This window comes from Achroia grisella, unplaced genomic scaffold (genome assembly GCF_030625045.1).
Source record: "Achroia grisella isolate CSIRO2021 unplaced genomic scaffold, CSIRO_AGI_Agris_v1 utg17285, whole genome shotgun sequence".
Classification (NCBI taxonomy): domain Eukaryota; kingdom Metazoa; phylum Arthropoda; class Insecta; order Lepidoptera; family Pyralidae; genus Achroia; species Achroia grisella.
The window spans coordinates 60,372-87,873 of record NW_026712674.1 but is presented as its reverse complement, the minus strand read 5'-3'; the positions used below and the strand labels follow the sequence as shown (position 1 = coordinate 87,873).

Sequence of the window (27,502 nt, the reverse complement as noted above, 5' to 3'; positions counted from 1 at the left end):
GAATTATATATTATCACAATTCACGTTACCAGAAGCAAGAACAACGAGCGTAGGTTTAAACCTAACTTTTAAAAGTTGTAAGTATATGTTAATATATGTTATGTATAGTATTTTGTACTGTGGACGATCCAGACAAATGGAACAAATAAAATCTTTGGTTACTGCACCGCACCGCACAGCAATACATCGACGTACGAACGTAGAGGTAGCCACATAAATACTGGACGGAAACATTCAACACACGCTACCTAGGTCTAGTCTCTCTCTCATACACACATATATATATATATATATATATATATATAGCGAGCAACTATAATATGTGAACACTTTTGTATCGAGTTACAATACATGTAGCAATTTGCAGGTAAGGTTATGTTTGGTGAATAAACAATATGACTGCGACAATGTAAAGTGTTTGCATATGATAGGTGGTCATGGTGTACTGCGTGCTGCGTACTGCGTACTGCGTACTGCGTACAGGAGGCAGCAGACGTGGCCTGTGGACGCACGCGAGGACGTCAGTACCGCGGCGCACCACCGCCGGGCTCACGAGACAACTAACGTGTGACATTATCTATGTACTTAACAACTATATTAAAATGTAAAAACACAACGAATGGGTATCAACGATAACAAAGTATTAACAAAACAGTGATCGTCTTGTAACTAGTAACAACTCGACCGCGCCCTGCCGCTCCTCGACAGGCACCGTCGTCTCACGAATAGATTGTCATCAAAATCATCTGGAAAATGAGAAAATTTCTACGTATAATGCTCGTTATTTTGTTATATAACTGGCTACTTGTAGTGTTGAACCTATGACAGTATGAAATATATTATAAGTTAATTGTAGATAGTTTTACACGTGTTTACAACGTACGGAACTCGGACATTAATAAATTATAGTCGGAAAATAAGCATATAAGGAAGTAAGGATGCACGAGTAAGAAATAAATAGGTCAGTAAAAACGTAATCAACGTTCACGTACGTACCTCTTCTAAGGAGAGAGGATTCGACTTCAGCTTAGTGTCGAGACTCCGATATCGTTCTGAAACAATAATCGCAGATATAAGTATACGGTATCGTGGGAGCGTGGGTGGGAGTGAGGCGGCGCGGGTGGCCGGTACGCACCGTGCGCGAGGTGGAGGCGGGCGAGCGCGAGCACGCAGGCGTCGGCGGAGAGGCGCGAGCGGCGCGCGTACCGCAGCACGAGGCACTCGAGCACCTTGTTGGAGGCGGTGAGGCCGGCCGCGTACAGCAGCGCGCGCAGCCGGTACGAGGAGCAGGCGCGGCCGCACGGCCCGCCGCCCGCCACCTGCAGGAACGCGAGCCGCCAGCCCGCCACCAGCGCCAGCAGCGCGGGCAGCTCGGCCGCCGCCACGCGCCCGCTCACCGCCGCGTCGCGCAGCGCCACCAGCGCGCGGCACGCCTCCAGCGACGGCCGCCACCCGCCCGCCGCCCGCGCCGCCGCCCGCAGCCGCGCCGCGTCCACCTGCCGCCGCGCATACACACCCCGCTCGGCTTCACTCGCATACCATAAACTCTAAGTCGAACCACACATAACATAATATGCTAAACCTGACGTCGTACCTATACAACACCGCTTCGTAGTGAGATCTGATATCGTCGAGTCGGGTCGTCACCATCACCCGTGTCGTAAAATAAATGTAGCTACTCCACTTTAGTGCACACACAAACGATACTTACCTCCTCGATGCCCCGCTTCCCGATAAATTTAGTGACGGCCGCCCGTATCTCCGCCTGCGACCCACAAACGAGAAAATATTTAAAAGCAAAATGTCACAACTCGCATACTAATATGTATATTACCGGCGTCAACACGGCACACAGTCATTTAAATCGATTTGATATGATAAATTTAGGGTTGTATAATATATTTATAAAGTCATATAAAAAAAGCCAAAAAAAATTTTTGACTACAAAAATTAGTTATAAACCTATTCTGAGACTGAGACCTACTGAACATACATATAAAATCGGTCATGCCGCTTCGGAGGAGTATATACACGCAACCTGTCACACAAGAATTTTATATATTAGATATCGACACAAGTTCATTACACAATTAATTAAAATTAAAATTAATTTGTCTAGTGGTAGTATTTATCTAGTGTATATATTAATATTTTTGAATCTGCAGTCCAGCTGCAAGAAAAAAAATATGAATATCTACAATAAACTTGACGTTCATAAACGACTAAAATGTTCTACACGAATAAATTATTTTGAATAATATTTTTTGGTTGTTTCTGGCTCGATGACATAATATTTATTATATTTATTTTAAGTTAAATGTATTTACTTGGTATCACACATATATAGATTACTATTTTATAATGTACTAACTACCGTCCTACCTTACGTAGGTACCGTCCTACGGTAGTTAGTAACGGTTCATAAGCTACTGACGGTTCCATTTCGACTACTGCGATAGCTATCATAGACAGAGACGACTCCACAACGACAAAAGTTAATAAAATCTCATATTACCGGTATAGTGTGCTCGTCTTCCAAAAACTCTGACGATATGTCTCTGATGATCATGTTGTCCTCATTTACTTCCCTGAGAAAGATTAGAAAAGCTGTCATAACGTAGGGTAAACAGGCCAGGCCAACAGCAGTTAGACGAGACGAGACATTGCGATGGACAGTCTTCTACATTTAAGATTTAACAGATTTTAAGTCTACCCTAGTCTCATTTATTTCAGTCAACAAGCAGCTTGCTACGTGAGCTACGATTCCGTTGAAGAGTGTAGATTAGGCAGTTACATGAAATTATTTATTTTATTATTTTTTAATTTTTTAATCATCTTAGAGTCCTGGAATGATCCTAGCTTTCAATCAACTCACAAGAGACATCACGATTGTCATATAATAACGAAATGTTCTTAGTGCTGCTCATGTATGTAGGCGACGGTCACCGCTTACCATCAGGGGACGCATCAACTCGTTTGCCATTCTGGTTACATAAAAAAACTTTATAATATTATAATTTCATAGGTGCGCGTGCACTAACCAGACGTCTGTGTGCTGGTCGGTGAGGATGCGCAGCAGGAAGGCGGCGTCAGTGTGGGGGCGGCGCGTGTGCGGCACCACCAGGTACTGTCCCGGCGGCAGCGTGAAGAACGTGACCACCTCGCGCGCGCGGCTCTCGTGCGTCACGTCCAGCGCGCGCTGCACGGACCGACAGGTTAGTGTGGGGCGGACGAGGCGGCGGCGGGGGGAGGGGGCGGGCGGCGTACCAGGCCGAGCGGGGAGCCGGGGCGCGGCGCGGCGGCGGCCGGCAGCTCGTACACCGCGAACCCGACGGCGTGCAGGCGGCGCGCGGCCGGCGCGTACTGCTGCGTCACCGACACCACCACGTGGCACTTGCGCGCGCCGCCCGCCTCCGCGCGCGGGATCTGCACGTGGAACCGCGGGTTGGTGCCCGTCGTGTCTGCACAGAGAGCGGCGCGTGAGTGTCGCCGGGGGCGGGGCGGGGGCGGGGGCGGGGGCGGGGCTGCACTGACCGCGGCAGGAGGGCGGGCCGCCGGCGTTGTACCCGGCGCGCCAGCGGCGGCGGGCGAGCACGGCGCGCCAGGGGCGGCGGGCGTGCAGCGCGGGCTCGCCGGTCCAGTCGTCGGGCCCCACGTGCACCAGCTCCAGCCGGCTGAACTCCCGCGCGAAGTCCGCGAACGACATCCTGCCGCCCGGCCCGATGTCTCATTAGTACGCGACCTCGTATCTGAGCCACGCGTAGCCCGCGAGCCAGGGACGTGTCCGATTACGTCATGAAGTCCAAAAATTATAAGACACATATGAGTTGTGTCTTAGTGAAAATCAGGTGGGTTCACGAGGGTGGGCCGGCAAGGTAAAACAGCAGCACCCTCGCAAACATATTAGCAAAAATTCAGTCATATTCTCCTGGTTCAAATCATAGTTAAACCTATATATAGAAGATAATAAATCAGCCGGCTGCAGCGTGGTGTACGTATACGACAGCTGATAGCACGAATATACCAACAATATTTATGGTTTCCTCTCACTCTAAAATTTCTCTAATGATAATTTATGATGATATTTTGAATAATTAAAATTATGATATAACTGTAATGTGGTTGTCTTCTGTGAGGTGCTGTTTCTCAACTCACATTTGATACCGCACCTGACTTTCACTAAGCGTGATACTCGGAACACAACCATCATAACCACTTTGTAAACTTACCACAGGAAATAATTCATGAAAAAGGCCTCTGGCTCGCGGTTTGTCTCTACACTCAAATAATTATGCACAATTACTATATATATACAATGTATATGTATACATAGCGCCACACACTAACTGTCTGTTACGCTCAAGGCGCCAAACTTACTTATGACGTTCTCACTGCACAACCGAGACATGTTCTGCCATGAACTGTTTTTTATTATTTAGTCGTTTATTGTATAACAGAAAGTGAATTAGCAAAGTATTATATATTATTGGAAGCATTGAGGTATTAGGATCGGTTCTCGTAGAACTAATGGAGCGTTGCAATGTAGTGGTGAGAGTGGCAATAATAGAGCGGCGGCGGCGCGAGGCGCGGCCGCCGACGCTCATGTGGAGCGTGGGAACTGCGGCCACCACGCCACCACACCACCACACCACACCGCCGCCGTGTTAATGTACTCCCAACTTAGATTATCATATGTCCTATTAACAATACGTACACGCTTCACCCACCGTTATAATTCAAAATTATAATATTGAATTTTGTTTTGAAATAATTTAAGAGGCAGAGAGGATAAATCAATAAACGTAATGTGCAGTCAACTTTACTTACTTTACAAAATTACCAACTACAATTACAAATCTCTGTTCAAAATGGTTCAAAGACAAATTAATGAAATGGCTGATAAATAAGTGGTTTTACTCAGTGAAAGATTATTTTACATGCTAAATAGATGACATTATATAATTTTTTTAATAATTATAAATATTAACATTAATTAATTTATATTGATATTTGAATGTATTTGTGGGTATTCATAATCTAATGACATAATTTTATATTAAATTGAATATGCTTTAATTTGATTATTTGCATACCTCTAAGGGGTGCTGCATGTCATGTACTTTTATTAGTTAATAATTATTAGTCTTCGTGGAAAAAAAAATAGAGATGAAAAGAGAAGAGCGAATTCTTAGTGATTTAATCATTGTTCATCGTAGGTACCGCGGAAATTGACTCGATAACTCGTACTGTACCAGGGCCCTCGCGGTACTGACCAGAAGTCGGCGGGGTGGTCGGCGCGCTGCAGCAGCTCGCGGTCGGCTGCGGGCAGGGCGGGCGGGCGGCGGGGGGCGGGGGCGCGCAGCCGCACCAGCGGGCCGGCGCCGCGCGCGCGCGCCAGCCCGGTCACGCAGGCCGCGCCCGGCGCCGCCACCACCAGCGTGGAGCGCGGCACCGCCGAGTGCAGCACCTGCAGCGTCAGCGCGCGCGGCTGCCGTCGCAGGCAGAAGCTCTGCACGATGCCGCCCGTCAGGTCCTGCAGCGCGCGCGCCGAGCTGCCCTCGCGCAGCGCGCGGTACGACCCGTACAGCCTGCGGGGGGCGCTCGCTCAGTGATCGTGCGACGGCGGCGCTAGCCGTGTGGCGGCGTGCATCACTCACTTGGCGTACGCCTTCTCCAGCAGCGGCAGCGTGAAGTCGTCCGCGAGCGCGGCGCGGCTGCCCAGGAGGCGACCGCCGCGCGTCGGCAGCCGGTCGTCCACGGTCACCTCGCGCCATGTGTCGAATATCCAAAATCTGAAACTATACCAAAGTTTATATGATGAGACGCTGGCGAGGTTCTCGGCTGATAACATCGTACACGACACGACACAGGCGAGTCCAGCGTGAGCCAGTTTCGCTAGTTTTACGTTTTTTATATTCTGTTTGTAAAATACCTTTTAGACTAATCTCAGTAAATATGCACGTTCTCAATGAATCGATCTCGGTTACATAAGGCTATGGAGACCCACGGAGCGCCACGGTGCTGTGTGTGTTACCTGAAGGCGCCGCAGTAGTGTGCGCGGAAGGAGTGCGGCGGCGCGACGCGCGCCAGTAGCCGCGGGGTGAGCGCCAGCGCGGCCACTGCGCCGCACACGTGCGCGTCCGACACCTCGCCCGCCTCCCCCAATATACACTCTATACACTCTATACACACGCCACCCAGCACACGGGCGACAAGCGCGGGGTGAGCGCCGCGTGCGCCGCACACGTGCGCGTCCGACACCTCGCCCGCCTCCCCCACCTCCCACCTGCGGTCACCACACACTCTATACACTCTATACACACTATACACACGCCACCCAGCACACGGGCGACAGCAGCCGCGGGGTGAGCGCCAGCGCGGCCACTGCGCCGCACACGTGCGCGTCCGACACCTCGCCCGCCTCCCCCACCTCCCACCTGCGGTCACCACACACTCTAGGCGACAGCAGCCGCGGGTGAGCGCCAGCGCGCCACTGCGCCGCACACGTGCGCGTCCGACACCTCGCCCGCCTCCCCCACCTACGTTTTTACACACTCTATACACTTTACACGGGCGACAGCAGCCGCGGGGTGAGCGCCAGCGCGGCCACTGCGCCGCACACGTGCGCGTCCGACACCTCGCCCGCCTCCCCCACCTCCCACCTGCGGTCACCACACACTCTATACACTCTATACACACGCCACCCAGCACACGGGCGACAGCAAATATGCCGCACACGTGCGCGTCCGACACGCCCGCCTCCCCCACCTTCTCACCACACACTTGATCTCTATACACTCTATACACACGCCACCCAGCACACGGGCGACAGGAGAGCGACACGTGCGCGTGCTGTGTGTGTGTCACCACACACTCTATACCTGAACACGCCACCCAGCACACGGGCGACAGCAGTGTGCGCGGAAGCGCCGCACACGTGCGCGTCGGCGCGACGCGCGCCTCCCCCAGCGGTCACCACACACTCTATACACTCTATACACACGCCACCCAGCACACGGGCGACAGCAGCCGCGGGGTGAGCGCCAGCGCGGCCACTGCGCCGCACACGTGCGCGTCCGACACCTCGCCCGCCTCCCCCACCTCCCACCTGCGGTCACCACACACTCTATACACACGCCACCCAGCACACGGGCGACAGCAAGGTAGCAAGCCTGTTCAGCTCTTCAGAGGAATTGTGCAAATCTTTGTTATACATGAATCAGTTCCCTCATACATGTATCAATTAAAGTAATATAAGAGAAAGAGGCTTCCTCCTGTTCTCCGTCAGCAACGCTTTAGTAGTTTGCCTCCCTTATGAGTGTCCTGGGATTAACACGACAAGACCCAACCGAATAATGAAAACACGTTGAACGTTGATGCAACTCCATTACGCAGTCAACTATTGCGATCCATTATAAAGTAAGCCACGTGTCTGGGCTGCTCCGGGTCTCTCTTACTGTCTCGTCGCTCGACACAATCTTTGTAATAATGGTGCTATATAGACACTATATATATATATATATATATATATATATGTCATGTTACCGGGCTGCGTAGTATTCGTCGGACGACGTAGAGTCTGCGTCGTCGCCTGCGTCGCCTGCGTCGCGCCGCTCCACTGTCTCGTCTCCGAGGAACGAGGGCCTCGCACACAGCTCCTGGTCGACACGACACGACACGACACGCTACAGTTCACGTTTGTAACAGTAACACGGTACACACGACAATCTGTCTTGGAAGTCATTTGAAGTGTGTAGTAATGTCTGGTAAGAGGTTTACCTGTCTATACACAAGTGTGATGGTCAAGTGATATTGAAATGAGTGCATACATAAAAAAATAATGACTATTCAAAAATGCTTATCTTACATCTATACATATAAATAAAATTGGAGTGTCTGTTTGTAATATTGAAATAACCGTTTTTTACTCCATGCATATGAATATATAATTTATATATTACATTTTATATAGAATATATAAAATATAATATATGTATATAAATACGATATATACACCAAGATAACATTTTTTACGATTTTTGTCCGTCTGTCGGACGTTTTTTTGGCAGGTACCCGGTATAACTTAGGCATTTATTTTAGAAAATAAAGTTAAATTCCACGCGGTCGAAGTCACGGGTACAGCTAGTACTTAATATATTAAGTACTTAATAAGTACTTAATAAATGTAATATGAGACATGTAACCTATTATATATTTCATAATACACATATTGCACACGCGGCGCCAGGGTCACGTGTCATCACATATAATCGATATAATTAAGGACATGCTGTTCATGTTTGTTGTCTTGTGTCGTCTCTGTCATTATTTGTTTTGATTAAAAATCCGCGCTGCGAGGCCACGCGTGCAATCCATGCGCGATCTACTAATATTGTAGGCAGTACACAATTAGTTTTTTTTATGGATGATAATATAATGGTGCTATCGCCTGCGCGGTTTACGCTGGCGGGGCACCAGTGGGGATGATAAGATGAGCACGAGCTCAGGTCAGTTGGTTCATCGTGATAAATTCACCAGGAATTTGGTTTCCAGGGGAAACCGCATGGAGGTCAACTTGAAATGGTACATTGCTAGTAATGGGGCTATGAGTCCACATTACTAACAATCCCCTTTCCCTCGAGTACTTAATTGGTTTAATTGGGGGGTCTGTGTTTTATACTATTATATATATAAACCTTTCTCTTGAATCACCTATTACAAAAAAATCGCTTCAAAAGTAGACAGCGACTTTGTTTTCTATTACTATGTAATGTAATGTAATGTATAGGTCCGGCGTTTGAGGTGCGTGGTGCGTGGTGCGTGGTGCGTGGTGCGTGGTGCGTGGTGCGTCCGGCGGCGGCGGCACCGGCGTGAGCACGTCACCGGCGACTAACTGTATCCATCTCATAACCTGGTTGCCGTATTCACATGCGTACAATAACAATCTCGCCGCTTACATTAACATATCTAAGTTGCAGGTCGGCTGGCGGCTCGCGGCTGTTCACATACAAACTGTGCAATAGAAATAGGTCAGAACGTGTTATGGGTCAGAGGGCAACGGTCAACACACTAGTAAGGAGCCGCGTCGGGCCGCGCTCCCGGCTCCGCGACACTACCACATATGTAACACTCACGTATATAATATGTATTAACTATATTAATAACTTTACGTGACATTTATATATTACGTAATATAGTCAATCGAACTCAGATCTACTATTTTAATTTTGATTTGCAGAACAGCAGCAAAAAGAATATGAGTACACAATAGGGTTTAGTGGTATTAGGTATTGAGGCAAATAATATATTTAAGTAGTCTTAAGTATTAGTCCAGTGTAACAACCAGCCGGTAATGAGATAGTTTGGTCCGTCCGTTGTACGAAGTAGCGGACAACGGAGATCTTTGTTAATTGGATAGTCATGTCTAAGATAAACTGATAAGCACGTAATACTCAGACTCTTTTCTTAATTCCCACGGGAACGGGAAATGCCGGTATCGGGCAATCGTTATATGTACGAGTGGAGACGTGGGGGTACATTCAATGGATTAGATGAACTATTGTGGCGAAAATGCAATAAAAAATGTATCTGGTGACCTTGAGAGGTGTTCGCACTATAAGTAGGCGGCCGCAGCCGAACAGAAGTTCAACAACCAAAGTAACTGTCGGCGCTCGGCCGCAATGAGAGCGGGAAGCGATCCGATTCACGGACTATTTCGCCGCACGCACGGAGCCGCGACTCCAAAATAGAGCATTACTGTATGCGCGCTAATACCTTCGGGTCCTGAACAACCTGCGGTCCACATATACTATATTCATCGAGATCAAATACGGCTTTCAATTGTAATAACATACGAAAATAATTATATCCCATCAAAAACATAAATGAGTGTGTGTGTTAATATTATGATCAAAACTAGCCAAGTTAGACCTTACCAGTATATTATCCTAAGTTATAAGAAGAAATGATTTTATTTTGTTATAAATACATTTCAGTACAGACCATTGAACTTGGCACCAATTTAGATCTCATCTCTTTTGTCGTAGAAGTCAACAATCAAGGCATATATCATAATATTAAACTGTTCATTTCACATTTATGTTTTTGATGGGATATCAAATAAATTATACGGTACTTATTTATAACTAAATTAATACCAAATTATTTTTGATAAATTACTTATTTTCAATTGTAATTTTCTATATTTTCTTGTAACTTTTAAATGTTCAAGAAAATTCAGTATCAGGAATTTTTGGGCAAATGACACAGTGACCGTTCAGAACAATCTCGATGACTTGGATCTAAATTGTTAAGACGTAACATCGAAGGTTTTAACTGTAGATTCCGCCTGCCCTTTATTAAATATAGAGGAGCCTATGTTGAGAAGAGGACTGCCAAAACTAAGGCCTTGTGATTTGTGGATAGTAATAGCATATGTAAGCAAATACGTAATTGTTCTCTGTCAACATATACATTATTTAATATCTGAAACTTTATTGACACGTTATATTTATTATGTAACAAATTGACTGTTATCTACTGAATTCTCAAGAAAACAATTTGTGACCAATGAGTTCTCATTCTCGTTAACTATACATTCCTACTTATAACTATACTAAAATTGTTATTAATTTTTTTTAAAATATATATATATTTACTAAAATAATGTAATAATAATATAACCACAAATATATAAGTATAATTTAAAATCTATTGTAATAAATCGCAACCTTATAGGTTAAAATTTTATCCATCCTATACCGAAATGCCTATTATTGAATAATTATTTATAAAAATAATGATCTTACACTATCGAGTGCGCTAAATATTGAAACAATAATTAATACCAAATCTCAGTTAATAACATAATAAATACGAAATTCACCATCTGGTACGAGTATATTTTAGACAGAATCTAAATTATAGCAACTAGTGTTTACCGCTCAATGCAATATTTGAAGTTTGCTAGTTATCGACACAGATGTGAAGGGGTCCACGTATATTGGTAATGATCGACGTTTTCATACAATATTACTTTCCGTCCAGTACAAGATGAGCATTTTCAGGGATCAATGTCAATTGGTGGCTATCGACGTTTTCATAGTTTTAGTATTCGTCCAGTATAAGCTAGAATAAAAAAAAAATTATAGTAAAATGATAACAATTTACCAGTTTCAGTTACCTATCTGCATGCCAAATTTGAACTTCCTAGGTCATCTGGAAGTGGGTTATAATTTTGATCTATAGTTGATCAGTGATAAAAATGACGATTTTTGGACATTAATATCTAAATAACCGTTTGAGATATGTTTATGAAATTTGGAACACATATTTATCTCGCAAGTCTCAATATATGAACCAAATTTGACAGGTTTATGTGAAAGAGTTTTTGAGTTATGAGGGGGTCAAAAGTGGCTCCAAATGGTTCGTGTAATAAATATACACACGGTGCTGCTCGCCAGTTACTTGAAACTCGGCTTGACACGCTACCGCGTGTCTAGATATCAGTGACAGTGACCGTTCAGAACAATCTAATCTAATCTAACACGAAGACGTACCGCGCCATCGCATCGCCATGTTGAACGCGACGAACAGTGTAAGTTTATATGTAATTTATTCAATTTGAGCAAAACTATTAAGAAGCTTTGTTAGATTCTTAATAGTAAAAGAACTTTATTAAAATATTTATATTAGCTACAATTATTAAAGTCAACACGAAACACAATAAAATATATTGTAATATTTAAAATACCATCCTGATCATCTGGATGAATGGCGGTCCTCCACAGTGCGGTTTTCTAGAAACTTTATATATAAACCACATTGTGGAATCACCTTATATGGTATTTCCGAACTGATACGATATTGAAACCTTCAAGAAAAATAGCTTATTCCTTCTTAAAAAGGCCAACAACGTACTTGCAATTCCCCTGGTGTTGCGGGTGCTCATGGGCGGCGTAATCATTTACCATCAGGTGAGCCGCAATTTCGTTTGTCCCCTGTGCTATAAAAAAAATATTAGCTATTTGAGGTCAGTTGATAGTTAGGAGTTTAAACGCGGGACGGTACACGCAGTGCAGTGCAGTGAGAAAGGCACGGGCCGGGCCGGGCCGGGTCGGGCGGGCCCACGGTGGCGCAACATGCAAAACACGAGTGTGCACATTTGAACTCGACAAGTGTGTGTGTTAGTACATCGTACTGTGTGTGTGTTCGAGCGACCAACAAGTGTGTGTGTGTGTGTGTGTGTGTGTATATGTGAGTGTGCGTGTGTGTGTGTGTGTGTGTGTGTGTGTGTGTGTGTGTGTGTGAGTGTGTGTGTGTTGTGTGTGTGTGTGTGTGTTTGTGTGTGTGTGTTTGTGTGAGTGAGTGTGTGTGTGTGTGTGTGTGTGTGTGTGTGTGTGTGTGTGTGTGTGTGTGTGTGTGTGTGTGTGTGTGTGGCGCGCGGTGTGTGTGTTTAGTGTGTGTGTGTGTGTGTGTGTGTGTGTGTGTGTGTGTGTGTGTTGCGTGTGTGTGTGTGTGTGTGTGTGTGTGTGTGTATGTGTGTCAGGTACTCGGAGGTATTATTCGGCAGTTGACTGAATATAGCTATATCTAGGCGTAGTAATTTCATTGGTGCGTGTTTCCTTATACCCCGTGCAGAGAAGACGACAGAATTAAATAGCCTGGACCTTGAATGATCTTATATATGTAATAAGTAGTAAATATCTTTCATTATATAATATAATACGGTTGGAATTCAATGAAATAATTTCGATACTAACACTACAGAGTATAAAATAAGTAGTAATTTTCAAGCAAACAACTGCAACACAGTTTTTATAAACTAATGTAGTTGTTTACGTTTTAAATGTTATTGTTATAATTTTGTTGTTGGTTTTAATAAATTCTTAATTTTTTAATATTAGAAAATAAAGTCGCTGACCGTCCCTATGTATGCATAAATCTTTAAAATTACGAAACGGATAATGAGGCGGTTTTTTAAATAGATAGAGTGATTCTAGAGGAAGGTTTATGTATATAATACATGTATATCCGTGCGAAGCCGGGGCGAGTAGCTAGTAGACTTGTGATTTGAACCTGTACCATAGGTTTTGGTGACGCGACGCGCGCGTTGATGTCTTTTGTAGGCGCACGCGCGGCCGCGGATGTTAGTCACGGCGCGGCGCGGCGTATACTCGTAATACTAAATTACTAACGTATTTGTATTCGTGGACCATAACAATCAGCGATTACAGCGGTGACAAAGCCATTAAGGCACTATGTCCCCGACAGAACAGTACAGAACATGCTATTGTGACAGTTTTATACAACAATAAATTACTCTAAAGAATTTTGTTCAAAGGATAAGGCAAATTATATCAACGTTTCACACTAGTCAGATTGTTTTAAACATAATTGCTTCAGAACTACACGTGACCGGAAATCTCGATTATAACAGAAGTATAAAAGATTTATCTTTAATTAATTCGTAAGAACAAATCAATTAAAAATGTGAAAGACTTTCGAATTATAATAAATTTTCATAATGAATAGAAATTTGGTAAAATAATAGAGTAAATCAGGAAAAAGAGGATAAGTAAGGAATACGTAAATATTTACGGCTAAATTACAAAGTATTGCTGTCACGCATAGGTGAGGAGAGACGCAACGTCTCTGAATAGAGTTAGGACGAAGATTGAACAATACCTATATCGTAATATTATTGCGTGGACTCACTCCTCTTAACAGAGTGCGAGCGGTCCGACACAGTATCCACCGCGGGAGGGGGGCGGAGGGGGGGGGGGGAGCTTTGTAGAAGCCGCGCGAAATTGTTACTGTAATATTATATTTCCTGGGCCACTATTACGTCGCGTCGCGTCGACTTATTGGATTGATGGATGCATTTCTATTTACAATCGCGTCCTTTACATATATAAATGACGGCCGCGGTGGTCTAGCAGTTTAGCACACCGCCTTACTTCCGATGGTCGCGGCGAACCCGCGACCATCGGAAGTACCTTGCACCGTATAAACATTTCTTGAGTATGATGGTTTGTCTGTATATGTGTGTATTTACGAAAAAAAAAGTATCTATGTATTTGTATCAGTTGTCTAGTACCCATCTTAACTTGGGTCTAGATAGCGCTGTGTAAATTGTCCTGGCATTATTATTATTATAAATTATTTTGATTGGTTATAAATGATTATACAATACAGATTACAGTTACTGTCTCAATATATTGGTACCAATTGACAGCAAAACGAGAGAGCGAGCCGGCGCGGCGCGGCACGGCGACGGTGACGGCAACAGTCGTCGCACCACCGTTATATCGCAATGAAAATAGACGCTGTTCGTGACTGGTGACGCTGTCAAATGGTGGACAGTACAATATAATTGTAAAACAACCAAAATGTAAAGCAACAGAACAAAACAACCGACTCAGTACAACGGTAATCGTGTAGAATTACTTACTGTTAAACGAACACACGAACACACAGCCAGACAACCATACATTTCTTAACAAACGGGACAATATCAACAATAGAGTGTAGAATTGTTGGTAGTTTGATATTAATCTAAAATGTCTCTAAATGTAGATAAAAACAACAATATTTATCATTATTTGTACCGCAACTCTTTAGTTTTCCACTTAACATACATGTGTTAGCGTCAACTATTGGCAAATTGGTCCAGGTCACAGAATTCAGATGTAGCCGGGATGAAGTTGGCTACTTACTGTCAATTGTGCCTCATCTCATTCTATATATATAAAAATTAATTGCTATTAGTTAGTCTCGCTAAAACTCGAGAACGGCTGAACCGATTTTGCTAAATTTAATCTTGAAATGTTCGTGGAAGTCCAGATAAGTTTTAAACGGTGATAAAATATGAAGAAATGCAAGTAAAAAGTAAAAAGAACAAATTTATATTACCATATAAACTGCGATATCTGTCAAACAGTGTGCGTTCAAATATGTATTGCGTAACTAAACTTAAAAAAACCTTTGATATTTTTAATTCTGAGGCGGAGCGGAGTAGGCGGGCCGGCTTGTTTAAAATATTTACAATGAGCAACGATTCTCTGGAAAAGAGACGAGTTAATTAATTCAATATGTAACTATTAGATTATGTTATCTGTGCTATTAGTTTAGTAACGACAATGATCAAATAAATACAATTGTAACGTCCTCGGTGGTTTAGCGGTGTAGCACACCGCTTTAGTACCAATGGTCGTGGGTTCGATTCCTCGCACGGTGTTAACATTTTTATTCATGAGTGTAATTGTTTGTATCGGTCTGGGTGTTTTCTATGTATAATACGTATGTCTTTACGAAAAAACGTATCTATGTATTTGTATCAGTTATGTAGTACCCGTAACACAAGCTTTAGCTAGCCTAACTTGGGTCTAGATGGCGCTATATGAATTGTCCTGAGATTATTTTTTTTTTTTTTATTTATTGTGATGGTGTCCTGTACTGGATAAATAACAATGGCCACTGTAGCGCCACAACACAATCGTCCTAGTGGGGGAAGCGGATTATTATTAGTAATGTGAAATCATGACTCCATTGCTGGCAATGTGACATTTGTCATTATGGGCTAACTGACCTGACCTCACGCTCATCATATCCTCCTCCACTACCGCGGTACCCCGCCCGTGTAAACCGCTATCGCGGAGCACCATTCCATTACTATCAATTTAAAAAAAAAACCTCGTCCCGGTGGACGGCGACGATCGCACGCGTCACGTGGTCACGTGGGACCGCACTAGCCGCGCTAATAAACTTAATCTGAGGATAATATTCACACCGTGATCTCAGCGAGTACGACGCGAATGTGCACTAACTGCGGAGTGTTGCGTGACTGTAGCTACGTCAGTTACGTTACACTCAATTAGTGGACGAGGCGGACGCCGCGGCCACCATCACGCGCACGTTGTCCATCCACCTGAGATATCTAGATAACACAATATTATTAAGACGGACTTCTGCTCATGTGTGGTAGAAATAAACGTGGATATACTCAATTTCTAAGTTCATCACATTCTCATGATCTTCGCTCTTCATCTAATCTCCTGCTTTATACTCCTTCTCATCGCTCTAATTTCTCATCTCAATCTTTCACTATTTCTGCCATTAACCTTTGGAATGCACTTCCTGTTGGCCTTAGAAGATGTCAAACCAAATTTACCTTGAAGAGGTCCTTGCGTGAACATTATTCCAAATTTCTTTAATAGTATTCAACCAAACTTCTATTGAGATATGATATTATATAAACTCCATGAGATTATATGAATATTTATTATTATATATTTAGTTTAAATTTATATTGTTTATATGTAATCCATAAACTAATATATTTTATATTGGTATATTAGTATTTTTATATATTTGTATCTGTATATATATGTACTATTTTTATGTATCTATTTGTTATAATTTTTGTTTTTCTTTTTTTCTTTCAATTAATTATTAAAGTGCACCGCCTTATTATCTCTAATCAACGCGACTGTTGACTGGTAGAGAATGCCATCAGGCATTAAGTCAGCCATGTATACATTTTTGTGTGCAAAAGAATAAATAAATAAATACTCTATACATAGCCCACAGTACAATCCTATTTATTTCTTAACTATGATTTAATTACTTAATTAGACTTTTTGTTTTATATCATATATAGCATATGCTGGTGGTCACTCTATTCTCACAAATCTCAATTTAAATCAATCTGTATCATTGTATACATGTACAACATTTATAGAAAAGAATACGAGCTGAGATTCTTGTCAGTTCTTCTCATCTCGAAATCATTCCGAACTGACGGTAGATTTGACAAATCATAAGAGTCTGTAATAGACCTACATGAATAAAGATATTTTGAATTTGAAATTGAAAAATGGTAATTAGTGATATTATATTAGGGTGGCCACGCGGTAACAATCTTAGTTAATTCTTGCCGAATAGACAATGATTCCTCTGGTGTACTGTTAGCATAAAATGATTTAAAGTGAATGAACATTGAATTGAATTGCAGTGATGACGTACGTTACGGTCGGAGTCGCGCCAACAGGCGAGTGAGTGTACCTCGCCGCGGGTGAGTACGACGGAAGGCGGTACCGTTGCGCACGCGCACCGATGGATATCGATGGATATCGCATTATGATGATAGTGTAGAGCTCGCGAGCGGCGATGCAGACATGAATATCGATTGGAGCACGATTTATTGTGACTATATTAGTACCGGCACGGGCAGGTCGAGCTGCGCCCGCCGCCGCGCCGCCTATTATTGTACAATCAAAAAAGGCATCACTCCGTCCGTACGTATGCTGAATACGCGCATTTATGTATTCTATTGTAGTGTAAATGTATAAAGTATTTTTATTATATTTAACACGGGGTGATGGTGATGTGACACCTGACCACCATGACCAGTACATATATACGGTACAACACACGGCGTTACTACCTACTTCACTATTCATGAGTATAATTATTTGTATCGGTCTGGATATTGTCTATGTATAATATTCTGTGTATGTATTTTTGTATCAGTTATGTACCTAAAACTTGCTTTAGCTAGTTTAACTTGGATGGAGCATGGCGCCGTATGAATGGTCCTGATATTATTATTATAATATATTATATACTATAGTTATTGACAGTATAACAGACAATACAACAAATAATACTTCACACAACTATATTTGTAACTGGCGACTGAAATACTCGTTGTAAACTCAAAGAGGCAACGGGATCCAGGCACACGCGTTATACGCGCGGACCGAAACTAGATACAGTACCTTATCTAGGTTCACGTGCGTTTATTACCGCGAGTGAAAATATACGGAACTACTGTGTTCTACCTGTTAAGTATTTAAACTAAGTTTGTAAATCTAATACAAACATTGTTAAAATCGCCGGTGTGGACGGCGACGGCCGCCTGCAGTGGCTGCAGTCACTGATAAACACTGAGTACACACGGTGCGCTGGTACCTACCATTACCTATTATTACCTACCACTACCTACCACTACTTACCTACCTACCCAGCTACACACACTTGCCTACTGCTACTGCTGCGGCCGACGACTGTACAATTAGCACAGTTGTGATTCAATACCAATGGATTGTTCGCGCTGTAAGTGGAACAGTGTCATTGACTAAAATATTTATATAGCTACAAATACACGTGTTACAAAACAAAAGAAACAGTTGCGTATATATTACCATATGGTATACAAGTAGAGCGCGTAAACAACAGCCCCTTTAACATGCCACCTGTGCGGACGTGCCTAACTTAATTTGGAGCAAACATTTGATTCGATTCCTTATACTTTAGCTCCGGTGTGTTAAAGCGAGACTTTGTCGCGATCTCGTCTACAGAGTCTCACTTAAGTAGGAGAGGGCCATAACCTATTGTATTTTATAATAGAAAACAGCAATTATCAAATATAGTTTATTAATAAAACGAATAATAAATGTGTCGCAGCAAGTAAAAAAGGCACAGAGCAGAATAGCCAACAGAGTAGGTTGGTATTTAGACGCACAAATGGCGCTAGTGCTAGTAGTATTTACAAAAGTTTCATTATTTCATATGACCCTGGGAAGAGGGGACGTTAGTGTGGACTAATAAAATAATCCCATTGCTAGCCACGTACCATGTAAGGTGGACCTCCATGTGGTTCTCCCAGGAAACCATCGTGATAAATTCTTGGTGAATTTGCCACGATGGGCTGTTTGACTTGACCTCGTGATCATCTTATAATCCTTCACTGGTGCCCCACCAGTGTACACCGTTAGCACAGGCGGGTGCACCATTCCATTATCATCCATGAAAAAAAACCTAGTACCCTCACCTGAGCAGCTCGCTTCTCGCGTCGCTTCTACAGAAACTAAATACCTCCACTGAGGGTGGTTAATGTATTGTGATGTGGGGGTGTTAAGATGGTGGGTAGTGATGTGGGTGTGTGAGTGGTAGTTGGTAGTTACGTGTGGTCGCATCCAGCGCACGCCGGCAGCGTAGCGCTTGTCTCCGAGCGCGCGCCACGTGGCCGGGAACTGCGCGTCCTCCCACAGCTGCGGCGGCGGAGGCCTGCTGCCGCCGGAGCCCTCCGACTCGCTCCAGTACCTGGAGAGAGTGGAGAGGTGGTCGCCGTGACCGCGGGCGCTGCCCGCCACCCCCACACCGCTGGTACCATCTGTAACAATTAATATGCATTAAACACATACATCAATTACGACAGCTTATTTTACTTGCGTTTCCAATTAGCAGGTATATGTTATACTTCGTTTATTGAAGTCGTGACACCATGTGTGCTATTATTACCATCGCTTTATATATTCTATACTAGCTGTACCCACGACGTCGTCCACGTGAATATTACAAAAAAAATATTAGATATTTTTTTTTGTCCAGCCATTTCAGAGATAGCCGGAACAAACAGTCAAACAAAAATTGTAAAAAAAAATATTTTGGTGTATGTACCATATTTATATTCATATGCATGTAGTAAAAGACGATTATTTCAATATAACAAACAGACACTCCAATTTTATTTATAGATAGACTAGCTATTCGCCTCCGGTTCGCACGGGTGTACATGTATCGTTATATATGTATATAAATCTTCCTCTTGAATCACTCTATCTATTAAAAAACCGCTTCAAAATCCGTTGGGTAGTTTTAAAGATTTCAGCATACATAGGGACGGACATACAGCGACAGCGACTTTGTATTATACCACAGACAGCACAATATTACATAATTATACTAAGTAATGATAATATGATTTGGGGTCACGGTTTTAATAACCAACCGTTTGGTGAAGCCTCTCAGAACACGAACGAATCTTAGACACTACAGACTTGTAAAGGCGTCATAATTATTAATGAAATTCCTTGTAGTCTTTTTTTTCGGACTACTCTAATGCTGTTGGCCGCAGCTGGCCTTTACAGCTTCACCGGACGATAGGGGGCGAGTGCAGATGACACTCCAAACCCGCGGAAGGACTTATGGAGCGGCTGAAGGCCAACTCCCGCCTGACGGATACGACTTTAGTTTGAAGTCACCGCTAGAGATTCGAACCACGGCTCAGGTCGTCGTAATATCGATCTCCGATTGAATTGGACGTGGGATCGGTCGGAGGGGCTCAGTATTCTTCGCGAATAGCAATATTTGAACAGATTGGAGGGTCAGGTTGTGTTCCCCATTTGCCAAGTGGTTGTATACATAACTGTACCCAGTGGTTACATAGTGCTAAGTAGTGATATTAACAGTCACATATAAACATAATACAGCTGGCGGATTCGGCTGCCACTTCTGTATTGTGTTATTGTAGACAAGTGCGTGTTACGAGCATGTGTGCTGTCAGATTGTTCGTCATTCCACCTCGCATCATACAAAATAATTTATATTATAATATGTACATTTAAAAGACACGAATCTGGAATTCAAATTCAAAAAACGTAGTAACATGTAGGTCAGTTTAGCCGCTTATGAACCTCAATTTTTTTATATTATAATTAGTTCCCTGCCGTATAGTTCAGTATATAGATCCAATTGAGAAGAACTGATAAGAAACTCAATTGAATATTTTATTTATTTACTGTAAAGCCAGTGTATTTACAATGACAGCCTCAGTGGTCTAGTGGTTTAGCACACCGGTTTCCTATCCGATGGTCGTGGGTTCGATTCCTCGCACGTACAAACATTTGTATTCATGATATGATTGTTTGTATCGGTCTGAGTATTTTCTATGTATAATATGTATTTATTTACAAAAAAATGAATCCATGTATTTATATCAGTTGTCTAGTACCCATAACACAAGCTTAGTTTGGGACTAGATGGCGCTGTGTGAATTGTCCTGAGATATTATTATTATATTAATGTATATTTATGTAGGTGTCTATGACTAACATTAAATGAAAATCCCGAACATGAACAACTATTGCCATGCTAAAACTTTGGCCGTATCAAATCGCGGCTGAAGTACTACATAATATATTAATAATACAAAAAAAATGTGATAATAAAAACAGTAGAGAAACAAATAAATTTAATAAAAAAAAAACTATTGCCATACACGCTCGTCATTCAAGTAATCGTTTAGTGAGTAATAGGCTTTGCTCAGTAAATATGATTTAACAGATGCTTTGAATTGACATAAACTGTTAAAAGTAATTAAGTTGTAATCTAAGTAACTGTGGTATCTTATCTTGGTATGAAATAACATGGAATCATAGTTTAGGCAAACCGTTGTGAAGGTCGATGGATGCTATAGTACATATATCAGTATAATGCGTGAGTAACTAACTAACAGTCGAGGGCCGACCTCGCCGCGCCGCTGTACCCGCCAACATACTCGCGCTGGCTCACTTGCGAACATGTCCACTAACATTGTTTGCACAATTCAATATAGTACACGAACATGTGAATATGTACGACTGTTGCAAACTCTTTGCACATTATTATATACCAGCTACTAGCTACTCGCCCCGGCTTCGCACGGCTGTACATGTAATATAGGCATACATAGGGACGGACAGACAGCGACAGCGACTTTATAAAATAAAGTCGCTGTCGCTGTCTGTAGTAGAAAAGTAAATCATTACATAGTATAAAATACTATGTAATGATTTATTTTTCTACCACCAATTTTAACAGTATTTTCTTTATAGAATCGTCGTATTTTTATTGTCTTGCTACTGTTTGTACTTGTATCTTCATTATAAGTGTTTACCATTTTCTATCCGTGGTCCATTCATTCTATCACCCAAAACGACCGCACTCTCATCTTTTAATGTATATTATGCAATGACTGGACACAGCCTATTTCGCCTGTACCATATGAGACTCTAGTATTTTTCACTGCAGCTCTGCCCCTATTGGTCGTAGCGCGATGTTATATAACCTACAGCCGTACTCGGCGATTGTGCTATGCAACACTAAAACAATTTTTAGACAATTGATATTCCGTGTAGTTGTAATTGGGCCGACAATGTCAAGTGCGGGGCGGGAGGGGCGGGAGGGTCGTGGGATGATGAGGTAATCAGGTAATATGAAGCTCGGGCCTGTCGGGTGCCGGCGGCGGCGGCGAATCACGTAACGTGACGTGACGTGACGTGACGTGACGTGACGTGACGACTCGCTACAGAGTCAATAAAACGTCGGTGTCGTACCCACGTCCCACCTCCACTCACCGAGCAATTAATAGGCGTGCGAAGAGCCTTCTGAACGTGATTACATTACACTAGAGAAATTGTAAAACGGACAAAGTGGGTCTGGGATATACACTGGCAGGGTTCCGCAGGGTATCGTGTGCCGCTCATATATGACCAATGTATGTAGTAAGTGACCAATATAAGAGACCAAGGCGAGTAGAGCGTAAGTATGTTGGCCGATCTACAGCGCTAGTACAAAACTGTAATAAATGAATAACACTTTTTCTACCGTCGTCGTACTGAGAAGTTCAGGATTTTTAATATTTTCTTCCCAATAAACAGTAAACTCTCCTCAAAAATAATGAAGTGTAACAAGAATGGATGATATTTCATTATTCGACATACCTACAATGTAGTTTGGAAATACGTGAAGGAAACACGTTGAAAGTTTTTTTTTTCCAAATTTGCGTTGACGGAGAAGTATGAAATTTCGCACACACATGGTTTACATGGAAAAGAAGTGCAGAATGCATTTTTTTTAATTATGCATAAAAACTACATTAAATAAATAAATAAAAATGACCATAACAAGCACCAAGAAACCGTATGAAAAGAATAATAATAAAAAATTTCTAATAATGCCCGACTGTATGTATGTATGTTAATGGTCTGAATGAGCAATGAGCAGTGTAAACATCACAATAAAATTCGTGATTTCGCTAGAAAGTTCTAATCAACAAAATTCTTGCGAGTTTGTTTTAGTGGCGCGGCGCCGGATTTTAATCGTGTTCGAAACTAACCGCGCTACTTACCGAGCACCGAGCACCGAGCACCGAGCACCGAGCACCGAGCACCGAGCACCGAGCACCGAGCACCGAGCACCGAGCACCGAGCACCGAGCACCGAGCACCGAGCACCGAGCACCGAGCACCGAGCACCACTACCACGGTCGGAGTTCACTGCCGCTGCCGTTACTACTGCTACTACTGCTACTACTCTGTACTACTGCTACTACGCACGAGTATGTAGTTTTTTTTACGAGATTTCTTGAACAGTATTTTACGCGATAAATAGTAATCATCATAAGAATAGACAAATTCACATAGAGTGTAGTCGTGGAGCGATGTCGTCGCGAACACTATGATCTATACATATAAATAAAATTGGAGTGTCTGTTTGTAATATTGAAATAACCGTTTTTTACTACATGCATATGAATATAAATACGGTACATATATCAAAATAACATTTTCTACAATGTTTGTCTGTCTGTCTTTTTGTTCCGTCTAACCTGGTTGACTGGAATGGTTGGACCGATTTTGACGGGACGGGACGGGATTATTTATTGTTTGGTAGCTGACGTAATAAGGAGTAACTTAGGCTACTTTTATTTTAGAAAAATAAAGTTAAATTCCACGCGGACAAAGTACCTGTACCCGCGACAGCTATATGTTATATAGTAGATCACATCTCCGTTGGGGCCAACTGGAGGCGCGCGGACTGCAAACCGTTATGGACTTACCGATTATGGTATTTATTTTTTTGTAGTAAGTCAAACAAGAGCTCGATCAATTACAAAATGAATAGGTGTAAGTAATTAGTAGGCAATTACGTTAGCTAATCCGATTGTTTATTAATAAATTTTTCACGGATACAAAATATGAAATCGTCTGATAATGAAAACACATCGATGCTGCGCAAACGACGAGCGTGCTGCTACGAGTAAGTACGAGAGTGTAGCGCGTTGCAGTTTGAGATTGCAGAAACAATGAACCACTCGATAAATGATCACTAATCATTAATGATAAATTGGAACAAATTGCTGTTGTACAGCGCTAGTATTTCAATGAAACGACGCGACGCGACGGTTTAAATGACTGTTACCGGTTACGTGCATCGACAGAGAAGTTTTCTTTTGATCTATAGTTACTAACATTGTATACAACCAAGTGTGCATGTCGACACGTGCATATAGTTCCGCAGTCGATAATTATTTTACTTCATTAGTATACAGAGTCGATATTGACCCGATGGTCCTGCAAACTAGAGGATGGTAGAATTTCTGAAGTTCCAATTGTGCTACCTGGTTCAGCTTGTGTGTTCCAATCAGAACGATATAATATAATTGTGTGGAAATTGTAACCAATTTATACTTTGAGAAATTATAAGACTCAAGCGTAAAACAAATATTTTCAAGTGATTCAGTCCAATTTATATTATGACCTAATTGTGATAAAGGCTATTTTAGGTAATTAGAGTAAAAAAGTAATTAGGAGTCGTAAGAGTAATTGGGTGTCACCATTCGGTTAACTAAAAAAAGATGATCAAAATACATTTTTGTACACATAATCCAAAGTGAGAGGGTTTATCATGTGAGAAACCTTTATCATAAATAGAATAGTTCAATGTTTCATAGGTTGGCTATATATATATATATATATATATATATTAATGTATTATTCAACACTGCTATCAGTTGCGTACCCCCATACACCCCGTACACTTACATTGTGAATGTAATGAACTACTCACCGAGGTTTGCTTTAAAGACTACAGCGTGGCGTTTTTCAAGGTTTCTTAAGCGTCACAACACCAGGAGTGACATCCCTGGTGTTTCAGGCGTCCATACATTTACCATCTGTGCGATGGTAAGTGCGCTAACCGTTTACCATCTGTCGGCTGTATTATTGATTGTCACCGCCGTGATATATGCATATGGACCAGTCTGGGTTCAGACGTCGCGTCGTCGTATTTACGCTGCATAAGTATATCGTTCCCTTCCGATCGATCCCCCGTCCAATTCAAACGGGGATCGAAATTACGACGGCCTGAGCCGAGATTCGAACCTAGCACCAAGGGCACACCTTAGACTAAAGTCGTATCCGTCAGGCGGGAGTTGGTCTTCAGCCGCTCCATAAGTCCTTCCTTGGTTTGGAGTGCCATCTGCACTCGCCCCTATCGTCCGGTGAAGCTGTAAAGGCCAGCTGCAGCCAACGGCATTAGGTATTCATAAAAAAAAAAGAAAAAACGTATGGCCTATGTGTTTGGTTGACAGTTGACTGCGTTGCTATTTCATAACACGAATGTAACAGAGCTATGTGTCGGCGTCGGTGGACCCGCGCGCTGTATCTACTTGCGTTGTGAACGGTACCGGAGACGCGCGGGAATGTGCTCGCACGCTACACCGACCGACCGACAGGTGTATGCCACTCTACTGTACTATACTGTACTGTAACACCAGCACCAACGCAACTATTGTACTATATATCACACTAATGTCTACGAGAGCAAACCGATGTAGGATCAGCACAAAAGTAGGTAAAATGTGTAATAATTTTAAGTATGGAACCTATCGATCTTTTCCTTCGACCTAAGTATATTTATGTTCGCGCAATTTTTAAACAGATCGAGTGGTATGGTATCGTTCCCCATATCTTCATCCCTTTTCCACGCCTAATTGCCTCGTCTACTAGCGGTTAAGACTGAATGGTGACATCTAGTCGCGACCGCTCCACTTTAAATTAATTACTACAATATATTAACGTTATATTAAAATAAGTAACATTTGATTGTGTGCGTGGCTGTGTTAAACCTAGTGTTCATCGAGTGCAGCAGCTGTTCATGAATCCCGCTCAACAGTCGCAGTACGTGCTGTGCATCCCTTATTTCTGTCCACTTACCTTATCCGTTTTTCCTTATTTCTATAATTTATTTGATGAGTAACTCTAAAAGAGTTCACACGAGTTACAAGTAGTTCTTTAGGCGGTAAAAGTAATTAATTATATACAATTAATAATAGACAAAGTTTGGGTATGTTCGTGTCTCATGGCGGTACATCCTGAGGCGAAGTCACGACCCACACGGTACCAGACCGCGGAGTGGAAATCGTGAGATATGTGTACCGTCCGAGGGAGCGGCGACCACGGCTTGCGGTACGCATTTGGAAAACTTTCACTGTTCATTCAATACAATTGAAGTAGTTTACTTGTAATTACCTACATGTAAACGAGTCCGTATAATAATCTATCTATTAAGTTGGGCAATAAACTACCGCACTGCTGCGTACTGAACACCGTTACTCCAACACCATGGTATCGTACAAACATTCGTACAAAATATTTATGTAGTTTGTAAAAAAGCTTATTATAAAATTGAGGAATTTATAAATGATAATAATGTTTTTGTAGAAAATATCTAACTTAAAATTCATAGCGCTGACAATGTTATCTGATTGAACAGAGATTAAGTGCGTAGCGGTTTCTATGTTGATTGTCGCATGCCTAATCCTTGTTAATGTAAATATAATTAAATCAATATTTATTTAAAAGACCAACACATAAGTTTATTGGTCAGTCCTCTTATGATGAGTCTGCATTCCGAATGAGCGGTAGAATAAAAAAACTTGACTATTAATACTTGACTAAAGTGCTTATATATTAAGTATATTTGAATAAAGATTATTTCTATTTCTATTTCCAAGTGTTTCCAGTCTGGCCCAAGTCGCGATCTATCAATACAGACTCTCAGTCCGACTATTTTTATTTGATAGTAGGTACTTTAGCGGCTATATTGGAGCCGCTATTATTTATGTGTATCGCGTGTTCCGTGTATTGTAGTAGCAGCAGGAAAGGAGGAGGTGAAATGACGAGTCCAGTGATGCCTATTTCATCATCATCATCATCATCAGCTCACTGCAGTCCACGCCACTGGGCACGATCTTCAGTCCTTCTCTTCCAATGACTACCCTACATATGTCGTGCGGGGCATCTCACACTATGTTTGCCAATTCGCGGAAATGTTCAATAGGAATGGAAATTCGTGTGGCGTGCATGGTGGCAGTAGGGGCTGATGTGTGGGGTGGGTACTGACTGTGAGCCGGCGCGTGTCCGTTGAGCAGGCGGTGAGTATACGTATTGGGTGGGTACTGACTGTGAGCGGACGCGTGTCCGTTGAGCAGGCGGTGAGTATACGTATTGGGTGGGTACTGACTGTGAGCGGACGCGTGTCCGTTGAGCAGGCGGTGCGGCTCCGCGCCGCGCGTCCGCACGAACTTCTTCATGCGCGCTCACACGCTCACCATCACCGCCGCCCGCCGCGCGCCTCGCGCCGCCCGCCCGCACTCGCACGCCGCACGCCGTCTGACAACAACACAAACGCACACAATGTCATAATAATGCATACCAATAGTAGTCGTAGTCATTATGTTCGAGGCAAAATTAACGAAGTAAAAATTGTACACTAAAACATCAACAACAGTAGATATATACTATAGATATGTGATGTACACATATGTAATATATGTATACACTACATTAGATCACATTATATAATTACGATTATAAGTACTTTATTTAAGACTA

General features: G+C 42.6%; 1 protein-coding gene across 1 annotated transcript; it reads right to left on the bottom strand.

Moving 5' to 3' along the window:
- Positions 1 to 469: 469 nt before the first annotated feature.
- Positions 470 to 27,274, bottom strand: LOC131841481 (calpain-1 catalytic subunit-like). Its single transcript, XM_059189801.1, has 18 exons — positions 27,132 to 27,274; positions 18,969 to 19,177; positions 7,546 to 7,658; positions 7,006 to 7,108; positions 6,737 to 6,960; positions 6,570 to 6,662; positions 6,333 to 6,539; positions 6,035 to 6,286; positions 5,658 to 5,798; positions 5,274 to 5,588; positions 3,535 to 3,707; positions 3,268 to 3,461; positions 3,042 to 3,199; positions 2,516 to 2,588; positions 1,712 to 1,765; positions 1,136 to 1,496; positions 997 to 1,052; positions 470 to 746 (listed from the first exon to the last, which is right to left on the bottom strand). Exons 1-18 carry the CDS (start codon positions 27,199 to 27,201, stop codon positions 720 to 722), a joined length of 2,823 nt encoding a protein of 940 aa, XP_059045784.1. The 5' UTR covers positions 27,202 to 27,274; the 3' UTR covers positions 470 to 719.
- Between the last annotated feature and the right edge of the window lie 228 nt (positions 27,275 to 27,502).